General features: G+C 44.5%; 1 protein-coding gene across 1 annotated transcript; it reads left to right on the top strand.

Annotated features, from left to right (window-relative positions):
- Nucleotides 1-288: 288 nt before the first annotated feature.
- On the top strand, nt 289-22,369 carry LOC121133121 (low-density lipoprotein receptor class A domain-containing protein 1-like). Its single transcript, XM_040728977.1, has 7 exons — nt 289-555; nt 3,362-3,447; nt 4,688-4,751; nt 16,633-16,746; nt 19,593-19,736; nt 20,660-20,782; nt 21,830-22,369. Exons 2-7 carry the CDS (start codon nt 3,415-3,417, stop codon nt 21,964-21,966), a joined length of 615 nt encoding a protein of 204 aa, XP_040584911.1. The 5' UTR covers nt 289-555; nt 3,362-3,414; the 3' UTR covers nt 21,967-22,369.
- Nucleotides 22,370-23,942: the final 1,573 nt, after the last annotated feature.

Raw genomic sequence — 23,942 nt, 5'->3', positions numbered from 1 at the left:
CCAAAGTGGGGCAGGAGAGACAGCTTTTTGATTCTCAGTACCCATACAGTGGCTGGTAACCTTCGGCACTGCAGTTCCAGGGCATTCAACGCCTTCTTCCAGCCTCCGATAGCACCACACGTTAATGTGCTACACAGATACCATGCAGCAAAGCACCCACACATGGAAGAGTTTTTAACAATTTAAAACCTCTGAAGTAACCTGTGGTTTCACTCGGTCTGTGACCTTTAACAAATAGTTACCATTTAGTCAGAGTCCGTTTCCCCAGGTAATCCTCTGGGGGCCCTTTGTCCCAGATGACATTGAAAGAACATGTCACCATGACCTGTTAAGACTTCAGGGAACGCATGGCTGAGGTTAAGGAAATCTCCCTGGTAATTAATCTCCCTTCTTTCATCAACTGAGTGTAAATGAATACAGGTGGCCTGAAGTGTTGGTGACAACGCTTGTCTTACATCACCCCGCTTATGAGATGGCACAGAGGTCCAGGAGTCACCTCAGGGAAAGAAGTGGAAAGCTGGAGATCTGAAAGCTGGAGATCTGCATGAAAAAAAGGTTAAAGTTTTAATATGCTTGATCTTTACAAAAACAAATGCCTGGACATTTAAGGAAAATAGTAGTGGATGGATTTTCAAAGTTTGTAACTCTGAAATTTTCTTTGGAATGTCAGTTAGCCTCCTGTATGGATAAGATTTTATTGCAATACTTTTTAACACTTTAAATTCTGTTCTTAGCACAAAGTGTTCATACATTCTTATACTGTTGATAGGTTATATATATATATATAGAGAGAGAGAGATGATACACACATGCACAAGATAGATGCTTTGTCATGTTATATGATTTACTATTTATATATCTAGTTGGGGCAAGGAATATACTCTGATATCTTAAAAGATTTGCTGTGTGAAAAATAAAACGTTTATAAATCTGATAGTTTGAAAAAATTGCTGCACAAACTCTGGCTATTATAAACTCATAAGTATTCTTTTTAATATTTTTTGTGGCAAGTCTCCTCAAATTACCTGCCTAATGACAGTCTCAAAGGTTTGCCTTCTTACCAGTAAAATTTCAAATAGTTGCCATACCTTCTTGTATGTTTAAAAATAATTTATTTATTTTTATTTCATGTTCTTTGGTGTTTGCCTACATGTTTGTCAAATCCCCTAGAAGTGGAGTTACAAACAGCTGTGAGCTGCCATGTGGTGCTGGGAATTGAACCTGAGTCCTCTGGAAGAACAGTCAGTGCACTTAACCACTGAGCCATCTCTCCAGCCCCAACTTTTCTATATTTTAAAATGTATGCGTATTTTTTTCATAACAGAAAGTAACGATAGTCAGGACTAGTGTCATAGGCCTGTAACCTCAGCTCCTTGCAAGGTTGAGGCGGGAGAATTGCAAGCATAAGCCTTTCTGGACTGCAGTATGAATTCAAGACTAGTTAGACAACTTAGTGAGATCCTTTCCCAAAAGAAAGAGAAAAAAATGGCTGTGTGACTTTGGGGATCCCCCATGGAGGGCCTCACCCTCCCTGGAGAGCAGAGGGGGGCATGGCGTAGGGGCTCGGTGGGGGGCGAGGAAGGAGGGTAGGGAGAGGGAGCTGGGATTGAAATGTGAAGCAAGCTTGTTTCTAATTTATTATAAATAAATTTTAAAAAATAGCTGTGATTATAGCTGGGTGGCGGGATCCTTGCCTGGCATGTGTAAGGCCTCTACAGGCATTAGCATGTCCATGGTACACACGCATAAATGCAAGACACACATATATATATAACATATTAAGTAAAATTTAAGGAATAACTTTTTTGAAAAATAACCAAGGAAGCTGGAGAGATGGCTCAGCAGTTAAGAGCACTAGCTGTTCTTCCAGAGGCCCTGAGTTCAACTCCCAGCAACCACACAGTGGTTCACAGCCACTATAGTAGGATCTGATGCCCTCACTTGGTGTACAGGCATACATGCAGATAGAGCACTCATATACATAAAACAAATAAATCTTTTTTAAAAAAACATAGCATAAGCACTAGAGAGAAGACTCTATTGTTGCTCTGGCAGAGGACCTGGGTTCCATTCCCATAGCCCACATGGTGGCTCACGATGGTCTGTAAATCTAGTCCCAAGGGAGCTGATGCCTTCTTCTGACCTCCAAGGGCACCAGGCATGTGGTGTATATATGTGCAGACAAAACATTCATACACATATAATAATAAAAGTAAATAAATCCAAAAATTACTTAACATCTGTTATGGTATTAAATCTGTAACAGAAATCAAGAAATGCTTTCCTACCAAGGCAGTGGTCGAGTATGCTTTTAATCCCAGCACTTGGGAGGCAGAGGCAGACAGGTCTCTGTGAGTTCAAGGCCAGCCTGGTCTAAAAAGTGAGTTCCAGGACAACCAGAGCTATTACCTAGAGAAACCCTGGCTCAAAAAAAATGTTTTACTGTTGGTGCATCTATGGTCTTTTGATTTGAAAGGGTCAGAAGTGTGACTATTATTCTGGGAACAGTTACAAATACATTTCCTGCTGAATTCGCTCAGTAAAATTAGTACAGTTGACCCTCTGTACATACAGGCCTGAATTCACAGATTCACTTGACTACTAGAAATAACCAAAGTAACCAAGGTTGCCTCTGTATTAGACATCTGCAGGCTCTTTTTGAATCTCATTATTCCCTGCAAGAATAGAACAGCAGCTACTTAACCATCCTTCACACTGCATTACCTAGAGATGGCAAAGTAGATGGGAAGATGTGGATAAATTATACATACATTCTGGCACACGTTACTTAATGGACTTTAGCATCTGTCCATTTGGGCCTCAACTTCAGGAATTACTGGGTCCAGTCCCCTGTGGATCACAGGGGGGGCTATGCAGGAAACAACATGGTATGTTTAGTCTCCAAAATGGCAGATTCACTTGAGTTTCTTTATGGACACACAGCATCTGAAACAATTAGATGTTTGATATATTTCCTCTCCCCAGCCAGTGGAGACAGGTTCTGGAAAGATATGTTACATCTCCCAGAATCCACTTGTGGAAAAACATCATAATTTTTTTTGTGGTGTTCAGTCGAGCTGTTCATCACCTATTCCCCATAAAGTATTAGGAGATTTCCTCTAAAGGTCATTAATTCTTCAGCATGAATTACCCCACGCTAGAGACCGGGCTGGCCCTGAGGAAACTGTGGGAGCCAACACCAATGCAACTCCCTGTCCCTGGATCCTACATGAATTCGTCTCCCGGGTGATCTCCGCTGAACCATGCATCCTAAAACATCATGTTAATCAATGTCAGGTTCCTCAGACATCAGCTTGTACCAAGGAGGGCTAATGAGCTTCCTTGCTGTTTTCTGCTCTAGAGGGTCCTAGAACAGAGGAGTGGCATTCACTGAGGCACTGGCCTTCGGGATTCATGGCAGCTCACAGGATTCACCCACAAAGCCAGGTAACTCCTCCAAGGCGCATGCCCATTATGAAATCTTTTCTTGAGGTGTCCTGGGGTTTCCTTGCCACAGAGATGGGCAGTGATAATGAAACCAATTGCTGGTGTTCTTGGCTTAGTGAGAACCCAGTTTCTGAGTCCCTCAGATGTTTTAGGAATGATTGTTAAGAATTTAAAAGCCTGCCTACCTGGCTAAGTCAGAGTTTAGCATCCTGGCCTTCTCTAGAGAACAAGCCACTCCCTCTGCCATTCCAGGTCCTGGACCACAACACTTGTATTCATGACAACCCCAAACAGAAACAACCCAATTAGTTTTTAAGATTGTAGTTTATTTTAATTATGTGTCTATCTGTGTAAGAGTGTGTGCATGTGAATGCAGGCTTCTGAGGAGGCCAGAAGAGGGCACACGATCCCCTAAAACTAGAGCTACAGGCAATAGTGAGCCACTCGATGTGGTTGCTGGGAACCCAACTGCAATCATCAGCAAAAGTAGTGTGTGCTCTAACCACTGAACGATGTCTCCGGCCCTGACGACCCCCCGACTGGTTACCTCTCCTGTCTCCAGCCCTGATGACCCCCCACTGGTTACCTCTCTCATCTCCAGCCCTGATGACCCCCCACTGGTTACCTCTCCCATCTCCAGCCCTGATGACCCCCCACTGGTTACCTCTCCCATCTCCAGCCCTGAGGACCCACCCACTGGTTACCTCTCATGCCTCCAGCCCTGAGGACCCCCCCATTTGTTACTGCTTATGTCTCCATCCCTGACAACTACTATTGGTTACTTCTATTGGAGGAGTGGGAGTCTATTTATTGAACAGGAACATGCGGGCTCCCTCTATGTATTGGAAATATTCCAAATCTTGCCTTGGGTAGTGATTACATGGAAATGTGTTCAAGGTCAATCAATCACGCTGAGTACATCACATTCTTACGCTTTCCTGTAGATATTTAAGATAACAATCTTAAAGTATGCGTAAGGTGTCATCCTCATCACAACTAAACTCAGACGGCTGATGTACTTCTGTTGTGGAGTTGCTTCTTGTGTGGATAGTTCTTTCTGGTGTGCTACAGTGGAGTCAGAACTGGAAAGTGTTAATTAAACAGTCGATGATACTACCTGTGTCAAAAGCAAGGAAACGGCGGGGCAGTCTCACCCTAAAGTCCACGTGTTCCGGCCTGTTCTGTAATCCATACGTGTATCATGACCATCACTGTGTGAAGGCTTCACCTTCTCTTTCAGGTGACAGGAATCTCCTTTCTTCATCATGCCGGAGAAGTGCCTTCAGATCAGCATCATAAAAGAGGTGATGTTTCTACCTTAAAAAAACAAAAAACAAACAAACAAAGCTAGGAGCCTCTGCAAGAGCAACCCTGCTGAGCGTCTTTCCAGCCTCTAATGTCAGCTTTTATATTTTTTTTACTTCGTCGAAATCTCAGTTTTCATATATTCTTTTTACTTCACGGAATTCTTTCTTTAATTGAGTTTATTGTTTTGAGGCTGGCCTTGAACTCATGATCCTATGTCTCTGCCTCCTGAGTGCTAGGGCCATAGACATGAGCTACCACGCTGATTTGTTTTCCAAAACTGCTTTTTGTGTGTGTGGTATCTTCCCATCTCCTCCCCACACATCATCTCCTGTCCTTAGTGGGTGTTTAATGATTAGTTATTTCACATTTTGCCCTGCCACCTGAATTAAGTTTCCTCCTGGTTCCTTTCTTCTCTTGATCTGTCTTTCACATTGCATCATCCTCAAAAGCATCCATTTGGACTGGAAATAGAGCCCAGTTTATAGACCACTGTGATAGAATGCAGGCAGCCCTTGGTTTGATCCCCAGAACTGCATGTACTGTACATGATGGCACATGCTTGTAATGCTAGCACTTGGCAGACAGGCAGCTCAAGGTCATCCTCAAAAACCTCGACTACACAGTGAATTTGAGGCCAGCCTGGACTATATGAGACCCTGTCTAGGAAAGCAGGTACGCTGCATCTGTGTGATGCTTTGAAGGAGATAGCCCCCAGAGATCCAGATGTTCCAATACTTGGTCCCCAGTTAGTGACACTGTTTGGGGAGGTCTAGGAGGTGTGGGGGTGTGTCACTGGGGGTGAACCATTCCCAGTTTTCTCTCTGTGATTTAAGATGGGAGCTCACAGCTTGCTGCTTCAGCCCCCGGACCTGTCTGCTGCCACACTTCCCTCGAGTGACCATGATGGACCTGGAACTCAGGCCTTGGTCGTGATGTTTTATCATAGCAATGAAAAAGTAACTAATGTTTTCTGTCTGGGTGGGCTCTGGGGGCCTCCGGCTGTGAAAACGTGCAGAACTTATTCTCTGGTGAAGGGCTCATTCATCCTTGACCGTGAGGACAGATGTGGAGTTGGCCTTTGAGAGCCCCGGGTAACGTGCACCTAAGCTTTTTTTCTACCTTCTGCCTCTCTCTACCTGCAGCATGCCTGCTGCTTCTAAACCCAGAACTCCCTTGTTCTCCAGAAATCAAGCCTGAAGATTAAGTTGCCCCGCTGCCTAGAGAGAGACAGGATCAAATTCCAGTTGTTCTCCAGACTCCCAAGTAATACCCCTAATGACTGCCCCCGGCCCTGCTCCCATGCTACTGCTCATCCGTGATGCTTTCTGAAGGTAGACAGGACCAGTTATCCGGCTCTTCATCATACTGCCATGAAGATCCTTAGCCATCACCAAACTCCTCTCTGTGAGGTCATTGTCCTCCTTCTTCCACTTTCAATCGCCATATACCATAGCTGAGACGGTGTGGCAGCCATTCTTCTTGCACACGAATCTCATTCTGCCTTTCCTTCCACTTGTCCTGACTCACATCTGAAAGAAAGGGAGCAGAAATACCTTTGTCCTGTCTTCTTCGAAGCAATATTGATCTGCTTTCCCAAAGCCCAGCGCCAGACACTGTTCTCTGTAACAAATAAGCATGGAAACGCCTGAACATATTTACTGTTACCTGACCTATCACACATCGGCACTTCTAGAACTTTTCACAGTCTGTGGTGTACCTAGAAACCCACAAAAACAGACTTGGCACTGGGCAGAAAGAGATTCCCTTTTCCTCCACGTCAGCCTTTTATCGGTCTGTCCTCACTGCATGATTTATAAGCACACCAGTCAATAAAATGGAAGGTCCCTGAAAAGCCAGCGAGCCTTCAAACAAGTTAATAAGACTTGACCCATTCCATGGAGACAAAAAGAGGCAACAGTTCAAAAGCAACTGAAATGTCAACAGGACTTGCAAAAGGCCAATCAGCGACTCCAGAATAAAAATGCTGAGTTGTTGGTAATCTTGGGCAGCTGAAGACAGAAGTGTATTACAAAGAATTCAAGACAAAGTTCTGGCGCTGAAAAGCTTAGCTTTGATGAACTAGGAAGGCAAGAGAAATAGTCCTGAGCTATTTCCCAGTTTAGAAAGATTTTGTTTATCCTTTTTCCGCTAGAGTTGGAGCCAAATTTTTGTTAGTTCTTAATATTCCTGGCCACTCATGTGCTCAAGTCAATGGTGCATTTCTGGGAACAGCCTGTCACCACAGGCTACAGACTGAGACAGAAAGGGGCCTGTCCTTGTGACAAGCTGTCTCCTCTTTCGTCGCTTTGACCAACGACTCCAGGACACTGGCACAGTGGGCTGTGTTCTTCCCAGGGATACTGAGTTCTCAGCTATGCTCTATTTACCTGCTTTGCTGTGAGAAGCAAGACACTTAGAGTTGAGCAACCATTCTTAATAAACATTCCAGCCACATCAAACACACAGACAGACAGGCAAGCTGATGGCACACACCTTTAATCCCAGTGCTGGGAGGTAGAGGCAGACAGATCTCCGGGATTTTAAGAACAGTCTGGTCTACCCAACAAAGCTAGTTTCCAGCAAGCCAGGACTACATAGCGAGTTCCTGCTCCAATAAATAAATAAATAAATTAATCACAGAATTAGATAATTCTTGAGAACAAAGACTGAGTCCTTTCATTTTAGTCCATCTACTAATCCACTCATTCATCTTATAAGTGATTCCATTTGCAGTCTTTATAAGATTTGCCGCATAGTGAAAAGGCATGACCTTTAAAATCAAATATCGCCGGGCGTTGGTGGCACACGCCTTTAATCCCAGCACTTGGGAGGCAGAGGTAGGAGGATCTCTGTGACTCTGAGGCCAGCCTGGTCTACAGAGTGAGTTCCAGGACAGCCTCCAAAACAATACAGAGAAACCCTGTCTCGAAAAACCAAAATAAATAAATAAAACAAAATAACTGGATCCGACTCCTTATGCCCCAGTGTTTATAAAGTCCTCAGTTTCCTTTCTCCATCAATAAAGCTAAAGACCGGTCTTGGCGAGCTTGTTTTGAGGGTACCTAAAGTTATTGGCGTATAATAAGCACTGGATGAAAAGGTGTGGCAGTTGTGACTGTCATACATTATTGCGTCACTCTGTTGAGCCAGACAGGCCTATCCAGTTTCCACATCCACCTCAGGAGGCCGTTTTGTTCCTAAGGCTTCTTAGCTTGATGGAAAGAGACTCATTCTCACTAACTCGTGACTGACTCATCCAAACTGAAGGAGGTCTCAGCCCCTGACAAAGACTTTCTCTTTAAGTCACAGTCAGGCTCACCTGACTCTGTAAGTAGGCTCACTCCCTTGACCTCCGCCTGCAGTCTTAGTTGCTCTTCTATTGCTATGAAGAGACACCATGGCCAAGGCAACTTTTAGTAGGCAGGTATGGAACTGGAGGAATAGCTCAAAGCAGAGAGAGAGTTAACTGGGAATGTCTACCCCAGTGACACATCTCCTCCAATAAGGCCACACCCCTAATTCTTCCCAAAGAGTTCCACCAACTGGCACCCAAGCATTTAAACAGATGAGCCCCTGGGGGCCATTCTCATCCAAACCACCACACCTGCTAAGCTCAGGTTCAGCACAAAAATCTTACATAAATCAGTTACCAGCAATCCACCCACTAATGTCATGTGCATTTTGCCATGTCATATTGACTGGTCCCTCACTCTGCACGCTGGTTATACAACGCTCAGTTCTCTCTGTAAGATATAGAGTTGAGATCTGCCTTTTTGCCTACTGCAACTGTTTTGTTTCTTTTTTTGTTTTGTTTTGTTTTTCTAGACAGGGTTTTTCTGTATTGTTTTGGAGCCTGTCCTGGAACTAGCTCTTGTAGACTAGGCTGGTCTCAAACTCACAGAAATCCACCTGCCTCTGCCTCCCGAGTGCTGGGATTAAAAGCGTGCGCCACCACCAACCGGTTCTGTAACTGTTTTCGATGAAGCCTTTTTTGACTAAAAAGAGTTCATAACTGTCCATTTCACTCCTCATCTCCATGTGTCTGTTTCTTACTGGACATTGCCACTGTTCACAGAGATTCAACATGAACTTGACCTCTGATATGGTTTGGATGTCATTTGTCACAAAATGTTCACACACTGGGACCTTGTTTCCTGTTGTGGTGGAGCTGAGAGCTGGGGAAGCCTTTTAGAAATCAGGTGAATCATGAAGTTCTTAATACACTCAGGGCTGATCCATGAGAAGGGCTAAGAGAACTCCCGTGGGTCCTCTGTGCTCTGATGAAAGCAAGTTGCTATGGAAACAAACTTGATCCCTGAGTGGCTCTGGCTTTCTAGTTCAATATGGGATCTCTCCCACTCACACACATGCCCACTGTTGGGACATCGTCTGCCCTCACTAGAGCTCAGCCAATGCTGCTGCCATGCCCTTGAACTCCAGAGTTAAATAGACCTGCTTTCTCTATACAGTTAGTCTACTTCCAGTACTTTATTGTGGTGGTATAAAGTGTATTAATACGGTCTTCCCATGTCAGGACATGCTGCCCTGAGAGCCCACTTGGTTTCTCTGAAGCTGAGCCACTGCCAGTTTGTACACTGAGCTGCAGAAATGCCATTCTGATGACAGAAGGGTCAGAGCTGGCTCGGCAGACACAGTGGCCTCCATTGTAGGCTCAGACCTCCTCCACACACCTGCCTCAGCCTCAGGAAACTTCTCTGCTTCTCTTTGCCACCTCAGTGCCCCCAAGGCTTTGCCCCCCTGTAAACCTCCACACATCCTTTTAGGACACCACATTCCTGAGTCCTCCTATGATTAAAACAAGTCCATCTTGTTTTCCCAGGTCGCTGAGCCTGGGTGAGTGACTCACTAATCCTCTGACAGCCCTCTCTTTAGTGTGAAAGACAGGAACTCCTGGATCAGCTTCTCACACGCATGCAGTCAGTCAGGAGTTTATGCAGACCATGAATTTTGGAGCCTGTCCTTCTAACCCTGTTTCCCAGGTGACAACAATACCTGGTACACTTGTTAAATATACATTACCTGGCGCTGTCTCTGGATGCTCCAACTTTGGGTTGAGGCTCTGGAAACATAAGCTTTGCAAATACTTATCAGGGATGTCCGTGGGAAGTGTTCCTGCAGACCCAGATATGTTAGGGAAAGGGGGGTGGCATGAAAGGAAGGAAGAGGGGTGGATGGCGTAGCCGTTGCTGGAGGTCACCCAGCTTTTCCTTGGCAGGTGCAAGTCCAGCATCAGGCTCACCCTGTCCAGCATAGCTTGGTTGTGGAAATCTGCCTGGGCTGATGAAGGAACGGAGAACCAACAGACACATGTACAGAAAAGCTGGGATCTGATGGAGGGGCACCAACGAGGAGACAGTTTTACTACCTACAGCACAGCAGGAGGGGTTAGATGGTCTCAGTTGGAGGTCCCTATAGGGGAGCAGTCTTGGTCTCAGTAGGTACACACTGCCAACATCTGCCACGGACCAGAGGAAGGCTTTGCCTGACCTGAGGCTGAGCCAAGGAAGGTTTTGCCAGCCCCCATGAGTCTGCCGCTTTGGTCCTTGTCAACAAGTTCACTCAGGGCCTCCTCGGCTCCCCGCCATCTCGTATCCCTTGCTTGGGGAAGGGAAGGCTCCGATTCTAACGGCCTGGGTGCCTCATTGGCCTATGGGAACGCTGCATGAGCAATCACCCCTCCTGCCATGCCCCTACAGTCTGGTCTTCCATGTTTGAAACAGGATGATGGTAGCCTTGCGGGAAACATGCAGCTTCCGGTTCAGCTTCCCTGAACTCTAGCTGTGAGATCTGTGTCTCTCCCTTGAGCTTCATTCATACCATAACTTTACCCATCTGATTCCCGGGTCCTTCATGTGTAAAGTAAGGTTTATTCCACTACTTTGAAGCCAAAGCATTTTTCAAAAGAAGCTGCCAAGCTGAGCTGAAGGTGGGGTTGCAGTAAGGGGGGGCTAAGTTACCGAAGACAGATAAGTGCCAGTACTCACTAATGAGGTGCCCTCTAGTGGGAAAGGCGAGCAAGGACCCTGGTTCCTCAAACCCACATGATCAACTGGTTACTTTGTGCTTCTGTGAAGTTATTGTGGGTCTCTAATTGCCACAAAGTTGCCATCATTTTTAATATTGCACAAAATCATAAATGAGCCGGAGGTGGTGGTGCACGCCTTTAATCCCAGCACTTGGAGTCAGAGACAGGCGGAGCTCTGAATTCGAAGCCAGCCTGGCCTACAGAGCTAGTTCCAGGACAGCTAGTGCTACACAGAGAAACCCTGTCTCGAAAAACAAAAATCATACATGATGTGTAAATGTCATACTTGAGATACCTCGGTTAATCTGTCCAGGCTGCCTTAACAAAGTACAGCGTACTGGATATTTTGTAACAGAAGTTCCATAGTCTGGAAAAGCCAAGACCCCGGAACCAGCAGATTCAGGGTCCCGGCTTCCAAGACGGACTCTTTCTGCTGAAACTCCCAGAGTGCAAGCTGAATCCCGCCATCTCTGAAGTCTTTTTTTTTTTTTTATGAACACTGTTCCTGTTCATGAGGATGGACCTGACCCTCTAGAGCAGTGGTTCTCAATCTGTGGGTCACAACCCCTTGGGGTCACCTATCAGATACAATATCAGATATTTATATTAGTATTCATAACAGTAGCAAAATTACAGTTATGAAGTAGCAATGAAAATAATGTTATGGCTGGGGTCAGCACAGCATGAGGAACTGTATTAAGGTTGGCAGCATTAGGAAGGTTGGGTATCATGGTCCTAGAGGCTCCTTCTTCAATCTCAACACTTTTTCACATACAAACTTTGGAGGTACACAAACTTTCAAACCATAGCAGTTGATATGTAAGTATTGGACAAGGTTGAAATCAATATCCACAAAGCTAATAAAATAGAAATTTTTAATGCTTGTTTAATGTGAACGCTGTTCTGCAGAAACTGCATGGCCTCCTTAGGGTTAATTAGTTAGTCATGTCTGATCTTATTAGTTAACTTGTTTTATCAATGGTGTGAGCTTCAAACTACAATCGACAATATTTGTGTGCGCAAAAAAAGACATCCCAGCCTTGTTCACAGTTCAGCAGAAGCAAAGCTTCTCCTGGTACTCCTGTAAGGAAGGGATGCTGGTGTCATTTGAAGGTATCAGTCTGTGCCAGGGTACTACCATAGTGAAAAACAAATTTGTAAAACTTTTGGAGGTTTTGTTTTTGGAGACAGGGTTTCTCTATGTAGTTCTGGCTGCCTCAGAACTTGATCTGTAGACCAGCTGATCTCAAACCCAGAGATTCCTCTGCCTCTGCTTCCCAAGAGCAGGGATTAAAGGCATGAGCCACCATGACTGGGCTCGAGTTTGTAATTATTGTAAAGAAGCTCCAGGTCTTTGAGCAATTGTCCAGAGAGGCTGTGTAGTTTAGCGTCACAAGGAAAGCTACCCCTCCTCTCCTCCCCCCCCCTTTTTTTTTTTGACATTCGGCTCCAAGTCCAATTCTGTCACAAACTAAGCGTTAAAGGCTGGGGCAAGTTTCACAGCTCTGTGTCTGTTCCTGCCACCAATGCTGCATCTCACAGGCTCCTGTTGAAAGTGAGGTAGGATATTCGAACCTATCTACACCAAAGGGAAAACACCGTGGTCACAAAGGCAGAAGCAAACGGCTGGAGATTTGCATTCAAAGACTTTAAAGGTGGTAACCTTTTATCCGCAGTAGCATATTATGTGTTTCCGGATCCGCCCAGTCTTTGTTCTGTTTGATGCCTAACTTGCACAAAGTGCTGGCTGGTTCACAGGAAGCTGACTCAGTTGCTCTCTGCTGCCCTCTTGAGCACATAACTTGGGTTGCATGGGATGCTGCCTAGCCTGCAAATGAGGAAAAGCAGTGCAGGCCCAAGACAAATGCTTGTGGGCTCTTCAGCTGGACACCTAACAGTCTGTGTGAGTGCATGCGCATCTGCCTCTGCCAAGCGATTGAAGAGGGAATTGGCACTTCCCACGCTTGCCATCTGCCAGCCCCAGCCCCTTCAGGCCTGCACAAACTCATCATCTGGAAGGAAGCTTTTCTAACTCTCCCCTTTTTTTTAGGAGTAAAGTTTGCAACAGATCTTTGAACACACTTGAAACTCTGGCGTTAAATAATCAGTGTCTTATTGAATCAACGTGTTTTCTAGCTACAGCATTTAAAAGAAAGTAATTTCAACTGAGAGGCGTGGGTGAGAGGACCCAGCAGGGTTAGGGAAGACTACATTAGAACATCTGTTTTTGCACGATGTTTGATCCCATCCTTCTAAATTTCTAGTTTGCACGATGGCTTACAATATGCATAGGCTAGTATAGGCATATAATTTATAAATAAATGTGCATACGTCATGGAGGAATGCTAATTGTATTTCATTTAGTTGTTTTGCCGATGAGGGAACAATCATAAAACCTTAGGATGTATTCTAGAAGAATGTATTAGTCAGGGTTCTCTAGAGTAACAATTTATAGAATGAATCACTATATATATAGAAAGGGGATTCATTTGAACGATTTACAGGTTACACTCCAGCTAGTTCAACAATGACTGCCTATGGATGGAAGGCCCAAAAGTCTAGTAGTCATTTAGTCCATGAGGCTGGGTGTCTCAGCCAGTCTTCAGTATATACTCAAATCCCAAAGTAGGCTCTAATGCCAGTGAAAGAATGAGGTCAGAGCAAGCAGCCAAAGAGCAAAGCGTTTCCTTCTTTATGCAGTCTGCCAGCAGAAGGTGTGGCCCAGATTAAAGGTGGATCTTCCCAACTCAAAGATCCGGATTAGAAGTGGGTCTTCTGGCTGGGCATTGGTGACACACGCCTTTAATGCCAGCACTCAGGAGGCAGAGGCAGGTGGATCTCTGTGAGTTCCAGGCCAGCCTGGTCTACTGAACAAGTTCCAGGACAGCCTCCAAAACAATACAGAGAAACCCTGTCTCGAAAAAAAACAAAACAACAACAACAAAAACAAACAAACAAACAAACAAAAAACCCAGGCTGGAGAAATGGTTCAGAGGTTAAGAGCACAGGCTGCTCTTCCAGAAGTCCTGAGTTCAATTCCCAGCAACCACATGGTGGCGCACAACCATCTATAATGAGATCTGGTTCCCTCTTCTGGTGTGCAGGGATACATTCTGGCAGAATACTGTATATATAAAAAATAAATAAATCACAGGTGTGTCCTGCCATTTGGATTTTAGTTAATTCCAGACGTAGTCACATTGCCAGTCAGGAATGGATATCACAAGTCTATCCCTTCCTTGTCAGATCGACACACGATCTTATCTCCTAATGTCATGCTTAGTTTCCAAATGAAAACCATAACCATATTATACACCTTACACGATATAACAACCATATATACTCACAAACACATTATATACTGACAAGGTTGCGTTTACGTCTTTCTCCATCTCTCACTTTCCCCTGCCATCTCTTCCTTCTTTCCCTCCTTGACAAGCAAGGTCTTCCAGCTGTGTCACCCCAGCTGGCTCTCAAACTTGTGATTCTCCTGACAGACAGACTTAGAGAATAGTTCTCATGTGACCCAACATGAAATCATTACATTATGAGGTGGTTATTGGGTTTTGTTTTGCTGTTGCTGGTTTGTTTTGTTTTGTTTTTTTCGTAATTTGATTGTGTGGTTCTTGGATAGGAACTTTGTAGACACCATCATGTTGCCCTGCCGACAGCTTAGACCTGGCAGGTAAAGACACCTGTCACAAAAACCTAGAGGCCTAAGTTAGAGCCCTGGAACTCAAGTGGAAATGGAAGGAAAAGACCAACTCTACAAAGTTGTTCTCCTACTCCCACATGCTTGCACACACACACTCACACACAGAGTTACACACATGCAGACACATGCTTACACATACACACACACAACACACACACACACACACACACACACACACACACACACACACAAAGGTTGGACAGCCCTGACTATATTATTGTTTTATAAATTCATGAGCTTAATCTCTATGCAGTTGCTCCCTACCTTTAGGAAGCAGATGCTGGGGTTGGTGTAGCACTATCAAACACATGTTCCCTGTGATCAATTACACTCTGTACCGAAAGCTTTCTTCTGTGCATCAGATAATATGCTTGGGACAAAGTGTCAACAGTGAGATGTCAAAACCCTATGGGAGTCTCTGTAAGCCACAGCATCTGTAGCAAGGATAAATTACCCTCAGTTCTAGGAGGGGAGGCCCCAGCTTAGGGAGCAAGGACTCATAGGTCTGTGATCTGACCCAGTGAGACTTAACTGCAGTTTGAGCTGTGGAATCTCTTATTGTGGTCATCTGCATTTCTACCACTAATGACTGTGCCACTAGGGGTCTCTAAGTCTTCAGCAGTGTGGGGAGCACACACACTGGGGGCAGAGCTGCTAATGTCTAAGCCCTGGTGAACGACAGCAGGCAAAGCATTAATTTTACATTTGCTATAGTTCAGATTTGATATGGCAGAGAACTAGGGAAGAGTTCTATGACTGCATGGTACTTCTTTTCTCTTCCAGGAACATGTGCTACATATACACAAGAGCAAAGAAAGCCAGGCCAGGACTCACGAGGTCCTATACCTGCATGGCCAGGGTCCTGGGGAAGGCTGAGTCATGCACAGCTTTAGGAGGCTGACCCAGGGGCATCTCAGGGTCAGGTGAGCATGACTGTCCACAGAAAGTGGTGTAGCTGCAACTCAGTGACCTGAGACCTCTTTCTCTTCTCAGTGAACCAGTTCTCCCAGGTGGACAAGGCTCTGTCTCAGTGGCTGATTGGCCCAGGAACACCTTACATGCTCCTGGGACCATGGTCAGCATCTTGTCTTGACATAGAACTGCTATTCTCAAGGTCTGCTCTCATCACATGTGTCCATCCCTAATCTAGCCATGTGGAGTCAGTTCTGCAGATCTGGTGTAGAATTCTGGAGAACTTATTTCCTTCCATAGGCTAGGTTTTTGGAAACCATGTCATTACAGAAGTATCTCCCACTAGCTAGAGACTGGAAGACAAGTTTGAAGCCACCAACACCTGAGGAGTCACTTCACCTCAGTGGGTCCTGTGTTGTGAAATATTAGTTTAAAATGTGTTACATTTGTTTATGCTGTGGAATATTTGTTTAATGATGCAAAGATGTGCTGCATTCTTTTTTGTTGCATTTGTTTGACTCTGTGAAGCTGTGTTACTTTGCCTGCCTAAAACTCCTGGTTGGTCTAGTGAAGAGTTAAACAGTCAATAGCTAGGCAGGAAAGGAATAGGAGGGGCTGGCAGACAGAGAGAATAAATAGGAGGAGAAATCTAGGTTTGAGAGGAGAAAAGGAAGATCCAGAAGAGGAGAAGGATGCCAAGGGCTAGCCAACAGCCACATGGTCAACCACAGAGTAAGAAGGGAAGAAAGATATATAAAATAAAGGAAGGTAAAAAGCCCAGAGGCAAAATATAGTTAAACAGAAATGGCATAATTTAAGTTAGAAAATCTGGCTAGAAACAAGACAAGCTAAGGCTAGGTATTCACAAGTAAGAATAAGTCTCCATGTATTTATTTGGGAGCTGGATTGTGGGCCCCGAAGAGTTAAAAAACAACAGCTACAGTCCTGTTCCTTTAAGTTCCTAGCCACTTCATCATCATTTCTGCCCAGAGAGGCCTTAATTCACCATGTCACTGGCTTCCCAGAGGGTGGGAAAGGAAGCCACACACAGGAAAAACACCACTGTCACTATGGTTAAAACACACCTGGCATTTCTATACTGAGAAAGTCTTGGATGACACTCAACAGGCGACCACTATCTCACAGGGGCCTCTACTCTGTAATGACTTGGTCTCTTTCATATCTCTGTGTGTTACTGTGACAGGTCACAGCTGCCTTCCCACCAGAAAATGTCTTGTGACTTCCTGTGTGGCATTTCTTGTACTCGGAGCTGTTATCACAGTGATTGCTGTTGGGATCACCTTCGGGAAGCCTGCAAGTATGTGTCACCACACACATGCATTTACATTGCATATGTTCCAAAGAGGGTGAGCCTACTGATGGGGAGTGGTCGGCATGTGGTATGTGCCAGTCATCAGCCATTTTGTACATCTTCTTGCTGTCCTCAACTCCGGCAATAGACCTGTTATGGGCAGTTATGATGGACACTCAGGGAGAGGAGACAACTTGCCCTGGATCATGTAACTATGAAGTAAACAAGCCAGCGTTCTGACTCAGGTCAGCCCAATTCTGAAGTATACACAGGATATGGTCTCTACCTTCAAGGAATTTCCACTGTAAACAGGGCAGCGGGTGGTGGAATAGTGTGTAATTAGAAATTAGAGAGAAATCAGCAAGGACTAGTGATGAAGGCCTGGGTATGAAAGAATTGAAATGGAGCTGAGCCTTGTGGGGACCCCTGAGTTGAGACTGTTTCAGGGGCATAGATGTCACAGACTTTGTCCTGCATCAAACCTGAGGTTATTGAGGAAGAGATATGAAAGATGACACTAAGAATCCAGGTCAGGTGTGGGGGGGGAGCAGGGGAGTCACAAGTTCCAGTCAACCTGGACGACATAGCAAGACTATCTCAAAACCAAGCAAAAACAAAAACCAAAACAAACAAAAAAGTGGCCTTAGTGGATGAGGGCACACTTGCTGCCAAGGCTGATGACCTGAGCTCAGTCATGAAGTCCCACATGACAAAAGGAGCAAATCAACTCCTGCAGATGGTTCTTAGGCCTCCACGTGAGCACTGTGGCTGGCTTGTGCACACATGCACATAAATAAATAAAGGTAAAAGAATTCAAAGCAAAACCTCGTAGTGAGAAAGAAATAGTGTTAACTAAAGAGTAAAATGTGGTCCAGCATCACACACACACACACACACACACACACACACACACACACACACACACATAACCTAGTTCCCTCTCCCACCTTCCCTCTGCTGTGATGTGCTTTTCTTCCATTGCTCATTTGGTTAACTCCTTAAGACCAAACTCAGACGTCCCAGGATCTCTTTACTGGACAGTTCCAAACACTAGACTCTGAACCCACCACCCTGCTTTCCCAAACAGCCTAGTTAAGGTCAGCACTGTAGAGTCACGGGAGCCAGCCCATGCTGTAGGATGTGTGTTTCAGTGAGGAACTCTTTGCACACAGGCCTTCATTAACCCTGTCCTGCCACGGGCATTAGACTTACATCAGGGTTGAAAGTTCCCTGCCTGTGCTTGACTCCACCCTTCTCCTTCAAATGTATTGCCCCAGCTACTAACTTCCCACCACAGAGCCACATCTCATCCCATCCTGGTAGCAATATTTCAGAAGGACCAAACTGATAACAATTCCTTCAGATGACCAGAACTGAGGATTCTTGTTTCTGAAACCACAATGCCAGCACTGATTGGATCTGTTTTTAATCTGCCTCTTAATTGTTCAAGTTGAAAATGCACCCTCATCAAGTGAACTCGAAAACAAGTACCTCAGAGATCCCCCCACTGTGTACCTCTTTTCACAGCCAAAAGGTATTGTGGGGGCAAGACACAACTATGCTGAGATACAAGTGTTGTGGAATATTATTTTAGCTGGGCAAAGATGTCACATTTCTTTATGCTACAGAATACTACTTTAACTGTGTAAAAGTGTGTTACATTTGTTTGTGCTGCATTTGTTTAATTATGTAGCAAAGTGTTGCATTTGTTTCACCTTGCCTGCCTGAGACACCTGATCAGTCTAATAAAGAGCTGACTGGCCAATAGCTAGGCTGAGAAAAGGAATAAATGGAAGGAGAAGTCTAGGCTTGAGAGAATAGAAGGAAAGAGGAAAGAGAACAGGGAGAAAAAGATGGAAAAGCCTGGGGCAGAAGCCAGGCAGCTGCCAGAAAGACACAAAGACAGCAGGAAGGTATGATATAGAGAATGAAAGGTACAAAATCCCCACGGCAAAAAGTAGATAAAGAGAAACAGGTTGGCTTAAGTTAAAAGAGCTAGGCAGAAACAAGCCTGAGCTAGGCCTAGCATTCATAACTAATAAGCCTGATACACACCAGCATTTTTATAACTTAACTTCCATCAGTTTATTTTTTTCCATAGCACTTAAAATGTTTTAAAAAAGACCTTTCCCTTTCAAATAAGTAGACTCCGTTATATTTTAAAATATTATCATGTAGGGGCTGAGGGTGTAGCTCAGTGGTAAAGTACTTGCCTAGAATATAGAAGTCCTAGGTTTTATGCCAGTTCTACAAACATGAGGCCTGGTGACACAAACTTGTGTTCACAGTACTCCAGAGGCAGAGACTAGAGGATCACGCTCAAGGTGAGTGATTCGAAGATCAGTCTGAACTAAGACATGTTGTCTCAACATCATCGGTCACCATGATCATCTTAATCAGAGGCTAGGTTGTAACTTGCTGGTAGAGCACTTGCCCAGCATGTGTAAGAACCTAAGTTCAATCTCCAGGACCTCCAAAAAAGTCTTAATTTTACTCACAATATGACCATGAGGTTGACATAGCAGGTTACCTTTGTTCTTGTCTCAACTAAGAAAATGATAGACAGGACTGCAATCCATTACAGAGCTCACACCAGGGACCAGGCCTGTTGACCCCTCGTCCAGGGACCAGGCCTGTTGACCCCTCGTCTGCCGGCCATTACCTCTTGCTGGGAGTGAGTCTGCACTTGCTTGCCAGATGCAATGGTTCCGAGAGAAAAGGAAGAACCATGAAGTTAAGAAGGCCTGTCCCTGGAGAGTTCTGGAGTGCGGGTGGGAAAGAAAGGAGAAGAGATAAGGGGACGGTGGCACGAGGGGGTGAGCGTAGGACATCGGCATTCTTGCATCTTTCAGATCGGATGTCTCACCAATGCAGAGCAGCCTCACAGCAACCAGGCTTCCTGTGTGAGGACCACACCACTTGCTTGCTGCCCTCTCTGCTTTGTGATGGCAAGATGGACTGTGGCGATGGTGGAGATGAATCTGCTACCTACTGTGGTGAGGTGGATTGAAGTTGGTTGTTCTTAGTCTCTTACTCTTACTCTTTGGGGACCTGCCGCCCAGCTCCCAAAGAAATACACAGAGGCTTATTGTTTCTTATGAATGCTCTGCCTTAGCTTGGCTTATTTCTAGTCAGCTTTTCTTCAATTATCCCATCTATATTTTGCCTCTTGGCTTTTACCTTTCTCTAGTCTATATACCTATTTTTACTTTTTACTCCATGACTTGCTGTGTAGCTGGGTGGCTGGCCCCTGCTGCCCTTTCTCCTTCTTCTTTCCTCATCACCTGATCTCTCTCCTCAGATGTCTCCTCCCATTTATTCTCTCTGCCTGCCAGTCCTGCCTATTTCTCTCTCCTGTTTAGCTATTGACCATTCTGCTCTTTATTAAACAAATCGGGTATTTTAGGTAGGCACAGTAACACAGCTTCACAGAGTTAAACAAACGTAACCTAAAAGAATGCAACACACCTTTTCATCATTAAACAAATATTCCATAGCTTAAACAAATAGAACCATTAAGTTAAGAAGGCCTATGCTGCCAGACGGTGGTGGCACACATCTTTAATCCCAGCACTTGGGAAGCAGAGGCAGGTGGATCTTTGTGAATTTGAGGCCAGCCTGGTCTACAGAGTGAGATCCTGGACAAGGGGGTTGGGGGAGGCCTACGCCTGGAGAATTTCGGAGTGTGGGTAGGAAAGAAAAAAGGAGAAGATAACGGGGACGGTAGCACAAACCGGATGAGGGTAGGACATCTGGCGTTCTTGCAGCTTTCAGATCAGATGTATCAGCTAGGTCTATATAGTAAGACCCTGTCTTTAAAGCAGTAGTGGTAGTAGTAGTAAGATAAAATTCAGAACTACCATTTAAACATTTTCATGAATAATTTTTCCATTAAAAATAATTTACTTGTACAATATAGGTCAAATGCCCAACAGTCTCCCACCAAACTTGATTTTCAAGTGTCCCAACCAGAAGACATGGATATATGTGGACAGGGTCTGTGACACAAGGAATGACTGTGGTGACTGCTCAGATGAGTCAGGTAAAAATGAAAATTCCATAGTTGATCTTTTTAATGGGTTCTGGGAGTGGCTGCCCTTACACTTCAATTACATAAATTAGCTCTAACTTAGAAACCTTCTAAAGGGGATTTCTCATACACAGACTAAGAAATTCCATCATTCCCTGGGCTGCAGGGAACTCCAAGCTAGAGAGCAGGCTTAGGCTGGGGTCCTGGCTTCCATTCCTAGCCCCATCACCAAAAACAAATAGGAAGGAGGGAGAAAGGGAGAGAAGCAAGGAAGATAGGAGGAGCAAACAGAGGGAAGGAGGAAGAGGGAGGGAACTACATTATCTCATGTCTATTTAAAGTAGACGAAATCTCCAGCAAGGAAGTTAACAAAGTCAGGTTTGCCAGAAAATGTTCTTAATAGAAGGCTCTCGTCTACTATAAGCTTTCATTTGGGTTTCTCTGGCAATTCTGAAAGATCTACAAAATTTTGTTCAGTGCTTTAGCTCTCAGAAAACTAGTAGCTAACCTGGTCTTTTCTTCCTCACTTCCATCCTTGACCCCCATCATGGGTTAACACTGAGCTACAACAATTCCCACTTCTCAAGCAGGCAAGACCCCAGCCAGGACACAATTCCGGTGCATGACATCTCCAAATGGTATACTGGAAAGCTGCATCAGAAACACACAGATCAGCTCTTTGCCGGTGGTGTGGGGCAGAATGAAAATGCACCCTTGCAGTTAGGAAGAGGTCTGAGTCTGTAACAAAGGCATGGCAGTGTGAAGAGGGCCTTTGTTTCTGAGCAAAGGCCTGGTTCCCCTGCTGACTGACTGCCCCAACTCCAGGGAACCCTTCCCTGTTTACTCGTCAACCATGTCAGTATGTTTGGTTTTGGGCTGATGGGTAGAGGCAGTTCCGTCTCTGGCTTTTCAAACTATGTGTAGAATCTCCAATAATCATCTGCAGTTTTCCCATGAGATAGTTTCACTGATTTTTTTGTTTTTAAACATGAAGGGCTATTTCTTGTCCAATAGTTGACATTTTAAGTTATGCTTTTAAAAATAAATACAATTGTCTAGTTTCACAGTGCCCATCGTGCTCAGGCTGGAGATGCGATACTGTTTTCTTCGCTGACTGTGCCTGCATTCCTAAAAGTCGCTGCAGAAACGGCATCCAAGACTGTGCTGACTGGAGTGATGAAAACCTGTGTGATTAGGTTTATAATAGGGGTTTCAGAAAAGCTGAAAAGTTTTTTTTTTGTTTGTTTTTTGTTTTTTTTGCCTTACGACTTCCCTCAAAGTATTGGCATGTCTGTCTTCCGTGTCTACCTTCCTGGAATGTAGGGTAAGGAAGAACCTGTGTCCCCTGTTAACAAAGGAAACAGGCAGAAATCAGATGCAACTATAGATCCCTGTTGTAAATTTGTTTGCAAATAGCCACAGGGTTATGTGGGAAGCACACAAATGTACCCTTTATCTCAACCAGTATGAAGACCTTTACCCTAAGAACTTTTGGAGATGCCTAGCTCCCTGGTCTCAAATTTAGCGGAAAATTAAGTTTTGAAATTTTATTTTTAAATTAGCATATCAAGTATTAAAAATCATGCATTTTTCAGCCCAGTGGTGATGGTGCACACCTTTAATCCCAGCACTCGGGAGGTAGAGGCAGGTGGATCTCTGTGAGTTCGAGACCAAGCCCGGTCTACCGAGCAAGTTCCAGGACAGCCTCCAAAACAATACAGAGAAACCCTGTCTCGGGGGGGGGAATCATGCATTTTTCAAAGTGTTTTAGTAGCTGGCCTCCACGCTCTTTGTAACTTCCCCTGTAGTCTCCTTTGTGTCCCCACCTTCCTCTTCCTCATCTCTTTACCCTCTCGGTCTCTTTTCTAGTTTTTGAGGCTTCGTTAATCCTTATTTCTATGTTCAGGTATGTATTACAAGCTAGAATCTGCATACTAGAGAATGTAGTTTTGTCTGAGTTTGGGACCCATTTTCTTGGAATTTTTATCTTTTTTCACAGTGGAATAAAATTCCATCGAGCATCTATACCACAATTTTCATTATACATCTTATCATGATTATCCAGGCTGGTTTCATTTCCATGTTACTGGGAACACAGCAGTAATGAGTCTGAATGTACAAGTATCTTGGTAGTAGGATACACAATTCTGAGTACACATAGGCAGGAATAGCATAGCTGGGTCACTCACATGGTAGTTATTTTGGGGTAAACACCCTTACTGATTTCCATAATGGCTGTCATCATTGGCACTCCCAGCAGTATAATTAAGGGTTCCTCTTTCCTACATCCTTGCCAGCATTTGATGTCAGGTTTCTTGAAGGTGGCTGTTCTGACTAGTTGAGGAGCTACCTCTAAGTAGTTCAATTTACATTTCCCTGATGGCTAGGACGTAAATCAGCCTTAACCAACAGTCAAGAAATCATCAGCAGACCAAGTCTTCTTTAACCTTCGAGAGCCTAAAATTCCTCCCAGTAGGCAGTGACTTGGGTTTGAATCTCACTCAGACAAGTAATTTCACCTCTTACAGATATTTTCATCTGTTCATGGCCTTCCTTCAGGATTTTAAGTTAGGAAAACAAGTGATTGTGCTGTCCTTCAGCAGTAGTAGCAGAAACTACAAAGAAAAACTGCAAGGATATGGTAGACTGTGCTACTGTTACTAACACCAGCTACTCTAAATATGAGAAACAGTCTCTCCACAACCCCATGGCCACTCCAGTGACAGGGCTGTCCTCTGGCTGATGTAATCTGTGGTAATTATGTGCATCACTTCCTAGCCTGTTTGAGGAGCCAGCTGGTGACGGGCCATCTTTTCTATAACAAGCCTGGCAAGGTTCTAATTAAATGTTGTTCCTGCAATAAAGTAGAGCAGAAGCAAACAAGGAATCAAATGTGATGAGCCTTTGGAGCACTTTCCTGATAAGAGAGATTATGAAGGAAAATGTTTCCTTATTAATCCACAGCTACCAACACTATCACTCAATGAAAACCAGCAAAAACACTCGTAGAGACTGAGGAATCAACTATGGTTAGTGACAGACCCAGCTGGGAAGCCTTCCTATAAACCTAAATCACAGCCATCTCTACGAACTGCAGGAATGTCACTGTCACCTTAAGAGTTGACATCCTGGGCCAAACTAAGAATGTTTCTAACTTGGCTACCCAGAAATG

The sequence above is a fragment of the Mesocricetus auratus genome, unplaced genomic scaffold (assembly GCF_017639785.1).
Source record: "Mesocricetus auratus isolate SY011 unplaced genomic scaffold, BCM_Maur_2.0 Super-Scaffold_100020, whole genome shotgun sequence".
In the NCBI taxonomy this organism is placed as follows: Eukaryota; Metazoa; Chordata; class Mammalia; order Rodentia; family Cricetidae; genus Mesocricetus; species Mesocricetus auratus.
Note: the sequence above shows the minus strand (reverse complement) of the source record. Positions and strands in the feature narration are given on the sequence as shown.

Coding starts and splice junctions, on each gene's coding strand:
- LOC121133121 (XM_040728977.1), top strand. CDS start 3,415: ATGGCAGCTCACAGGATTCACCCACAAAGCCAG. Junction 3,448..4,687: donor GGATTCACCCACAAAGCCAG/GTAACTCCTCCA, acceptor CTTCTCTTTCAG/GTGACAGGAATCTCCTTTCT. Junction 20,783..21,829: donor TGACTGCTCAGATGAGTCAG/GTAAAAATGAAA, acceptor ACAATTGTCTAG/TTTCACAGTGCCCATCGTGC.